This window comes from Pelecanus crispus, chromosome 1, assembly GCF_030463565.1.
Source record: "Pelecanus crispus isolate bPelCri1 chromosome 1, bPelCri1.pri, whole genome shotgun sequence".
Classification (NCBI taxonomy): domain Eukaryota; kingdom Metazoa; phylum Chordata; class Aves; order Pelecaniformes; family Pelecanidae; genus Pelecanus; species Pelecanus crispus.
In genome coordinates this window covers 206,642,535-206,652,284 of record NC_134643.1, presented here as the reverse complement: position 1 = coordinate 206,652,284, position 9,750 = coordinate 206,642,535, and the positions used below count along the sequence as shown (strand labels likewise).

The 9,750-nt window shown below is 51.2% G+C and overlaps 1 protein-coding gene across 1 annotated transcript; it reads left to right on the top strand.

Moving 5' to 3' along the window:
- Positions 1–1,287: 1,287 nt before the first annotated feature.
- On the top strand, positions 1,288–5,159 carry SAP18 (Sin3A associated protein 18). The gene is made up of 4 exons (XM_075718029.1): positions 1,288–1,394; positions 1,563–1,672; positions 3,837–3,959; positions 4,666–5,159. The coding sequence occupies exons 1-4, from the start codon at positions 1,323–1,325 to the stop codon at positions 4,820–4,822; spliced, it is 462 nt and encodes a 153-aa protein (XP_075574144.1). The 5' UTR covers positions 1,288–1,322; the 3' UTR covers positions 4,823–5,159.
- The last annotated feature ends 4,591 nt before the right edge of the window (positions 5,160–9,750 follow it).

Below are 9,750 nucleotides of genomic sequence, written 5' to 3'. Positions count from 1 at the left end.
ACAGGGACACAAACTGCAGGTGGAGTGAGGAGTGAGAATATGTGAGAGGAACAACTCTGCAGACACCAAGGTCAGTGAAGAAGGAGGGGAGGAGGTGCTCCAGGCACCGGAGCAGAGATTCCCCTGCAGCCCCTGGTGCAGACCATGGTGAGGCAGCTGTGCCCCTGCAGCCCATGGAGGTCCACGGTGCAGCAGATATCCACCTGCAGCCCGGGGAGGACCCCACGCTGGAGCAGCTGGATGTGCCCAAGGGAGGCTGTGACCCCATGGGAAGCCCACGCTGGAGCAGGCTCCTGGCAGGACCTGTGGCCCCGTGGAGAGAGAAGAGCCCATGCTGGAGCAGGTTTGCTGGCAGGGCTTGTGACCCCGCGGGGGACCCACGCTGGAGCAGGCTGCTCCTGAAGGGCTGCACCCCACGGAAGGGACCCACGCTGGAGCAGATCATGAAGAACTGTAGCCCATGGGAAGGACCCACGTTGGAGCAGTTCATGGAGGGCTGTCTCCTGTGAGAGGGAGCCCACGCTGGAGCAGGAGAGGAGTGTGAGGAGTCCTCCCCTGAGGAGGAAGGAGCGGCAGAGACAACGCGTGATGAACTGACCGCAACCCCCATTCCCTGTCCCCCTGTGCTGCTCGGGGGGAGGAGGTAGAGAAAATCGGGAGTGAAGTTGAGCCCGGGAAGAAGGGAGGGCGGGGGGGGGAAGGTGTTTTAAGATTTGGGTTCATTTCCCATTACTCAGTTTTGATTGGCAGTAAATTAAACTGATTTTCGCCAAGTCGAGTCTGTCTTGCCCCTGACGGTAATCGCCGAGTGATCTCCCTGTCCTTATCCCGACCCACGCGCCTTTCGTTGCGTTTTCTCTCCCCCGCCCAGCCCAGAAGGGCGGTGACAGAGCGGCGTCGGTGGGCACCTGGCACCCAGCCGGGGCCAACCCACCCCAGGGGCCCAGCGGCCAGGACCCCCGGAACCAGCGCCCCTCCCGCGGGCGGGAGGCTGAGGGCCGCTCCCGGGCAGCGCCGGCCAGCCCCTCCCCTCGGGGCCCGGCGGGGCGGGGGGCGCACAGCTGCGGCCCGCGGCGCTGGGGCTGCCCGCGGCCGCCTCCCCTCGCCCCCGACCGCCGGCCCTTCGCCCCGCCCCGCGACTCCGCCTCCGCCTCCGGCTCCAACCGGCGGCGCCCGCGGCGCCCCCTCGCCTCACCCGGCGCCCGCTCGCGCCCGGCCCCGCCCCTCCCCACCCGTCACCGCCCCCCCCTCCCACCTCTCGCGAGAGCTGAGGCGCCCGGCGGGACATCCGGGGCCGGCGGCGGGGTGCGCGGCCGGACAAGATGGCGGTGGAGTCGCGCGTCACGCAGGAGGAGATTAAGAAGGAGCCGGAGAAGCCGATCGACAGGGAGAAGGTGTCGGGGTGGTGCCGGGCGTCCTCCTGCGCCGCGTCCGGGCGCGGCGGGGCGGGCACCGCGGGGAAGGAGAAGGGGGGGGGGAAATGGCGGCGCCGTGAGGCCTCGGGGGGGGGGGGGGGGGGGGGGGGATGGCGAGCGGCCCCTCACCCTCGCCTCGCCCCGCAGACGTGCCCGCTGCTGCTTCGCGTCTTCACCACCAACAACGGGCGGCACCACCGCATGGACGAGTTCTCCCGCGGCAACGTGCCCTCCAGCGAGCTGCAGATCTACACCTGGTGAGTGCGCGGCGGCGGCGGCCCGGGCCCACCGCCCGGCTGCGGGCCGTAGCGGGGAGCTCGCCTGGCTTGAACGCCGGTGTCTGGTGCTCAGCTGCGAGGGGGGAGATCGGTCGGCCCTGTTTAAAGCAAGAAACGTGGGGTGGTTTTGACGGGGGCAGCTCCGCGGGGAAGGCGCCGGCCGCTGAAATGCAGCGCTTCTGCCCACGGCCGCGGAGACGGGGCAGCCGTGGAGGCACAGCTTGAAAACTTCTGCGGTTGAATTGCCCGACTGCCGATGCGCGTAGAGGCGTGTGTTGTGGCTTGTCTCTGGTTATCACAACGAATCTGCTCAACACAGAGGTCCTCCTTTAAGTAATGCTTAAATTTTGCTCCAACGGTCCTGGTTTTTTAGTAGAAATAGTTGTCGCAGGGAGCTTGAACTATGGCGTGAATGGTGTGTTGGTTTTAAGCCCAAGGGTGGAGTAATGTGTTTGGTATGGTCAGGTAACAGTGTTTTAACAGAGAGCTGCTTTTTATTGCTTTCACATTTAGTTTGGAGAACTGCTTTAGTCTGCGTTGCAAGCACATTAGTTTTTGTTTATAGTATTTTGAAGTATGCTTTTGAAAGTGAATTATGCTGCTTTTTAAATTGTGCTGTTCCTTGACGGTGTCTGTTAGGGTTATAACTTGTATGTCACGTGGTTGAATAAATAATTTTTTGTGACTAGCAAAGCATGCAGTTCTAATTTACTTCTTAATAGGATTTATGGACTCGGTCCAGGCTATTGATGGTGTCTGAGCTGTTTGCCATCTGCAGAAGTCAGAGTGGGCATTGTCTGTCAACACACTGCTCCTTGGTTGCTCGAAGCTTGGAGTGAGTGTTCAGTGTGTATAATTAGAGCCGCTTTAGTTGTGATGATTGAGTCCTTTTGTTCTTGAAATTCTAGAAATGAGCCTTAGCCCTGGTCTGTTTGAAGGCTGGGAAATGGAGGAGTGCTGCCTGTTAGGGCAGAAGTGGAAATCTTGATGGAAATGAAAAACTATTAATGATTTTTTTTCTTTTGTTTCCACACTTCCACTAGTATTCAAGAAGCTATTTTAATATGGATACCAACTTACGTGAGGAAACACAGTGTTCATTGTATAAATGCATTATGCATTTATACAAAGTTCCCTCCTGTTTAGATAGTAACTCTTTTGAGAGGCATGAAAAAGCAGATGTTGAAACGTACACAAAGGTGAAGAGACTTGTCTAATATGGCAGTAAATTAGAAGATACTACAGCTGGAACCACATTTGCACTAGACTGTATTGTCTGCAGTGTACACTAAGTGGTGAATTCTCCCAGGTGTTTTAATCAATAACTAGAGCAACTTCTTTACATTTTGGTCTAATGACCAAGTGACTTGTTTGGAATGCCATGTAGTTGTGAAATCAATGGCTCACTATGTAGCTGAAATGTAAGATCTTGCTCATCTTCAGGTATTGACAGAAAGTATGCAAAGGCAAAGAAATGTATGGTTACGTTGTAGCAATATATTGATCCACCTTAAATGGGTTTTGGGAAGCTTTTTTTTATTGTTATTGTGTCCTGGTTTTGGCTGGGATAGAGTTAATTTTCTTCCTAGTAGCTGGCCTAGTGTGGTGTCTGAATTTAGTATTGAGAATTATGTTGGTAACACATGGATGTTTTTGTTGTTGCTAAGTAGTGCTTACACTGGTCAAGGACTTTTTCAGCTTCCCGTGCTCTGCCAGGTGCACAAGAAGCTGGGAGGGGGCACAGCCAGGACAGTTGATCCAAACTGCCCAAAGGGCTATTCCATACCATATGGCGTCATGCTCAGTATATAAACTGGGGGGGGTTGGCCGGGGGGCAGCAATTGCTGCTCAGGGACGGGCTGGGCATCAGCCAGTGGGTGGTGAGCGGTTGCATCACTTGTTTTTTCTGGGTTTTGTTGTTCCTGTTTTTTTCCATTTCACTATAATTTATTATTATTATTATTAAACTGTTCTTACCTCAACCCACGAGTTTTCTTACTTTTGCCCTTCCCATTCTCTCCCCATCCCACTGCGGGGGGAGGCTGAGCGAGCGGCTGCGTGGTGCTTAGTTGCCGGCTGGGGTTAAACCACAGCACATTGCTTTTGAGACTGTGAACTGCTTTTGTTTGTTTGTTTAATCTAGGATGGATGCAACTCTGAAAGAGCTGACCAGCTTAGTGAAAGAAGTCTACCCAGAAGCACGGAAGAAGGGCACGCACTTCAATTTTGCAATTGTCTTTACAGATCTCAAGAGGCCTGGATATAGGTAAATGGCATTTCTTCTCCAGGTTAATAGAAGACCTCAGGCACGGAGCAGTGAATTATTTTTCATTAATGTGCATTTTAAAGTTCAGAACCCACAAATCAAACTTCTGAAGTTCTTGATAACAGACTATATGATGACCACTGCAAACTCTAAATTTCGCTTGGTGGCCATCACTGTTCCCAAAACATTGTGTGCTTGAAGGCTTTGGTTGCTCTATTGGCAACTGACCAGAACACGGACGTGCAGCTTGAGATGAAGCTTTGTTTCTGGCGATAGGAGGCATGGTAGGCCTTGTATCTGGGAATGCATTTGAGTTTTAGCAGTGATCTTGTTGCAGGTATCCATCTTCCAAAACGGTATGAGGTAACCTTTGTCAGCAGCCAGCGGATATATCCTGCTCTGTAATCTGTGGGGTCTTGTTCTGTGTGTGTGGAGGGGGGCAAGGGGTTCTCTGTGGTATTTAAATTAATACAGTAGAAGGTTCCCCCACCCCCTCTGCCCCATCAGAAAGAGGGTTTGGTGTCACTTTTCTTGGTGCACCTGGTACTGGGGGGGAAAAAAAACCCCAGCATCCTGTGCGCTAAATGCTAAATACAGTGCAGAGGATGGCACGGGAAGGTTGTCATGAGCCAATACAGTTCCAGTTCTGGATGTCTAGAGAGATTTGCCTCTGGTAAGTACCTTGCCTTTTCTCTCCTGTGCGCAGGGTGAAGGAGATCGGCAGTACCATGTCGGGCAGGAAGGGCACAGATGATTCCATGACGTTGCAGTCTCAGAAATTCCAGATAGGAGACTACTTGGATATAGCAATTACTCCTCCGAATCGTGCACCACCCCCATCAAGCCGCATGAGACCGTACTAAACTATTGCTTCTTTGTATGATTACATCTTCTGTTTATTCCTACTTGCTGTTCTAAAGCAGGCTTTTTTCTTTTGCTTTTGTTGCTAAGCAAGAACACCTGAAGACAAAGCTAAGCATCAGAAATGAAAGTTAACTTTTAAACCTTCACTTTTAGTTTATTTGTTTAGAAGAAACACTTACCTTTAGCAGTGCCATCATCCTATCCCTGATTGTTATAGTTTGAACAGTAAGTCAGTGTGTCCAGTCTTTCAAGATTTCCATAAAATGCGACCAGAAGGATTACAGGTGTTCTGTAGTTCTGTCTTGTTTGGAATAAAGATTGATGTTACTAAGCTTTTGATAGTGTGGTGGTGGTTTGTTTTGTTTTTTAAAGGGGATTTTGCAGAGAAATTTGGAAGTTGGCAGAACTATTTCCTAATGAAAATACAATGGCAGGCGCTCTGCCCAGAGATGCTCTGGCCTGTGGTTCAGGTGAACGGAGAGGAGGTGGTGCAGCCAGCCTGCGCCCCAGCAGTGCGTGTGGGAGTCCTGACCCTGACCACTGGGTGGTTCTTGGCCAAGCGAACCTGTGGGGTGGAGGCAGCTGGCTCGCCTACCTGGATCTCCTGGGCTGTTGACCACAAGTAATACATTGTCAGTGTACACTGACCAAGTGGACAACACACAGTTTTGGATTCCAGAACCCTTAAGGAAGGTGAATACAGTAGCCTCTTTCCCTTAGCTGTCTTAGTCTGATGCATACATATGCTTTTTGGACCCTACACTGACCAGTCTGAGCGGGGTAAACCTTGCTGCTTAACGCTTGGTAAGATGACTTTTCACAAATACTTGCAGCTTGTACTGAGCACCAGTTTCTCAATTTACTGTAACCCCTGGGTGTCAGGGCAAAGCCAAGGAGCAGTGAGGTATCCAGGTTCAAGGCTGTTCTGTGTCAAAAGTTACTGGTGAAGCTGGAGGTTGTTGGGGGTACCTAGTAGCCAGCTTCCAGAACCTCAAAATGGAGGGACAGCTAAGGGGTCTCGGTTGTCCATGGGGAAACTGGAAGCCTGGTCTGTGTGATGGGCATTACTCTTGGAAGCAGCTGATGTTGCCTGGTACCTTCTTAAGGAGCAGGAGAAAGAAGGGGTGAGCCATCTCCCAGCAAATCAGTGCAATGCTGGAGGATGGGGCCTGTGGCTTCCCACAGCTCAGTGCTTGCCAGTTTCTTCTATCACTGCAGGGGGAGATCTTGAGACACGCAGGTGCCTCTGGTCTTGCAGCATGTTCCACCTGTCCCTGGCTGTGTGCCTCTGCATGCTGACTGTGAGCATCCAGCTGGTCTGGACAAAGCCAGGTGCTTGTTTTCTGCACGTTGTGCACCTGTGTGCTGAGAGAGAGGCCAGAGCAGGAGAAGTAGAAGCTGTAGCTGCTCCTTAGGGCCTTCACCTTCCTCACTTAAGGCCTTAGCAGAGCAGAGGCTAAGACTGAAGTAAGTGTTCCTGTCTGCTGAGGACAAGGCATGCCTTCTTTTGTAAGCTGCTATTTAATTTTTTTTCTTTTTTTCTCTCAGGAGTCCCTCGGTGCGCTATAGCCTGAGAGATTTAGGTTCAGTTCTGCCCATGCTTCACCCTCTTCTGTCCCCCTTCTCTGGCTTCTAAGATAGGGAGTTGTGATTTCAGCCTTCATGAGTGACCCTCATTTGCACAATCACCTGCATCTGAGTCACTTTTTCCCATAAGACTGAAGAGGCTGAAAAGTGCTCCCCACCCTTTTTTAAAGAGCGCAAGAAAAGACAATATAAATGCTGCTTTATAAAGGACTCTGAGCCTGGAAGTAGCAATGGACCTGGTCTAGTGTGGCCAGAGGTGGGATGTCTTGCCAGGGTGAGGGCAGTCACCTGTAGTGCGAGGGGGAGGCTCCCCGCAATACTGCTGCTGTGAGGAGGCCATGTATTTTAACAGCTCAGTGACTTCTGTGACACCAGGGGCAGGTTTGGTCAGGCTTGGGACCCCTGCCACCTGTGTGCTGGTTCGTGGCCAGCAGATCAGCCATCTGGCTTTTGGCACCTTACAGACCTGGGCAGACAGAAAAGTGAAGACTGCTGCTAAGTGGCCTGCTTGCCACAAGGCATCATCCATGCTGCAAAATGAGTGAGATGAGTCCTGCAGTAACCAGCATGCAATTATAGAATTGCACAGCCTCCCACCAAAGGCAAGGACAGACCTGCCATTAGAGGTACACAGGAACATGGGCATTTCCTTGTTTTTGTGTCCTGGTTTTCACTTTAATTGCATTTAAGGATAATTCTCTAAATGAAATGTAGTCAATATGTAAGGCAACTGCAGCAAGTGAGCCCGTGCCTGTGACTCAGCTACTCTGGGAGGTGGCTTGGCTTTGCTGCTGGAATGGGAGACACGGCCCGATGGGGGTTTGTGCCTGCCCAGCCTGGGGCAGGTCTTCACACACTTCAAAGAGAGGAACAACCTACTGGCTTTGTATTTGGTGGCCCATGAAGCAAAATCACCAGGGACTGAACATGCAGAACTGCCTTCAGTAGCAAATACTTCAGCTTGACTGCTTCGGTGAGGAGCTCACCTTCACGTGACTGCCATGGAAGTATAAACCTCAGCTGACCTCCTCCCCAGCTGCTTTGGGCTAAACGTATCTCATGAAAAGAGGTTTGCCCTCAAACACTTGCACTTCACACAGAAGGGTAATGCAGAAGTGTTCAACTTTCTGTACCTATTGTTATGGGAAAAGAGACCTGAGGGATCAGTGCAGTTAGGGGTTCCCTACATCAAAAATCCACTATGCAATCAAGGCCAGCAGCAGCAGTTTTGAACTCAGGCATTGGGATACAGTGAGCAGCTGTGACAGCAGACAGCACCGGGGTACAACCATCCAGATGTTGCAAGAGGTGGAAGGGTAAGTGAAAGTTGTCACCTGCTGAGCTCCTACTGCCCAGGAGGGAATTTACTCACGGTAACGAGGTTGTATGTGTCTCTTTCAAAGCTACTATAAAAGCTGAGGAAGGATGTCAGTCCCTAAAAAGAGCAAAATATGTACAGCACTGTGGTTCAGGGAAATTAAAACATGGTCTCAAAACTCAACAGCAGTGAGCAATCCCATATGCTCAGGAAGCAAAGTGGTGTAGGCAATACTACATCCAGATCTGTCAATCCACAGGACTTGCTTTGTATGCAGCAATTTCATGAGGAATTCTCGTCCCTCATCAAGGCAGCTGGATGGGATGGGTTTTTTCCCCTTTTCCTTTTGGATGCTTAAAGCCTGAACAGACACAACTGTCAGTCTCATATCTGCACTTTCACCAGTCACCACCCCTCTGAAGGTTTTTCCCTCCCAGCTGCATAAGGCAAAGAAGTAGGCTGACAGTTTTCAGAAAAAGGTTTCCTGACTTCGTCGTTTCTTAGAGGTAAAGCCCATGCACAGCACCGCAGCCAGCTCTCACCTCCTGCCCAGGCCCCTCCAGGGATACTGCACCTCCCCTGCCTTGCAGAGTCCCTCTGGGCCTCACCTCCCTGTCCTTCCTCAGAGGGGCTCGCTTTTTCTCTGCATTTTTAACCAGTGACAAACACTTGGGCCACTTGTGCAGGTCTCCAGCCTCTGTGATCCCCGGTGCCCTGGGCTGCAGCAGTGAGCCGGGTGAGCTGGGCTCCCCGGCAGGGCCAGGAGAAGCACCCCACACCCTGCCTGGGGGGGGTGCAGCACAGTCAAATGGGCCCAGCTACCAAACCGAGGCAACTTCCCCTAATTCTCTTCTTTTGCCCTCCCTCAGTAGCAGCTACTGCAGGCTGCTCCACTCCCATAGATGTGGCTTCATGTTTCTGTGTTCCTTCTGGTGTGCCTGTCCAGGTTTGGGTTGCCCTGAAGGATGCTCTGCTCTGCTCTGCTTCCCCAAGCAAACTTGGTTCTAGAACGAAACATTTTTTTTTCCCCTCCTTCTCTTCCCCTCCCTCATTTTATCCACTTAAACCAACACTTTTTTCAATTTAATAAATAAAAATAGGTTTATTAAAAAAAAGGCTATTTTTTTTTTTTCCACACCAAGAAACTTCCCCACCATTACCTTGTTACACCTTGCATACATATTGCTGCTGGTGTTGATCATTAGCCAGGCTTTTGTTTAACATGGTGTGGGGGGGGAGATTCTTCATTGACACGCACAAGCCTTAAACTAAGGGCTCTGTTTTCACAGTCCCGCTTTGATTTCACCACCCCTCCACTACAGGTTCATGCATGCACATGTGCAGGAACAGCAGCTACAGCCTCTGAAGAGCAGCCATTTCCTTCCCTGCAATGGCAGCGCGACCCTTATGCAAGTTCTGCAGTGCTTTTGGGAAAGGTTACCCAAAAGCATCTCTGGTGGAGGAACTGGTATCTGGGTTAATTAATTCCCTCCCTAGTTAAGCAGCGAGGACAAGGCTCATACACGCACTTTGTCAATAACCTGGGCCACATCAGACACGCTCCTCACGCCGGCACCATGCTTGCCCTCTGACTCGAGCAGTTGTGGAGGCTTTGGTTTTGCTTTACAGCTCTAGTCAAAAGCAGAAACAATTGTGATGCAGCAGAAAAACATTAAGCATTATCAGCAAGTTCTCACTCTTGCTATGGAAAAATGAGAAGGTCTCAGAAGCCCTGTTGTGACAGAACAAATGAATGACAACAGCTATGGTCGTGTTCAAAGAACAGCGCTCTAAGCAATGTGACAGCTAAGACACAAACTGCCAAACTCAAAGCGATCCAATTACCTGCTGCTCTTGTCTCAGCCCTTGTGTCTAGACATTACAGCAGATTGGCTGGGTTAAAAAAAAAAAAAAAAAGCATCAGTTCCTGTGACAGACCAGGACCCTGAGGAATGTGAATTGTGAAACACCCATGTCATGTCAGGCACAGCTGGTGCCGTGCCTGGCCACAGAGACCTGTCA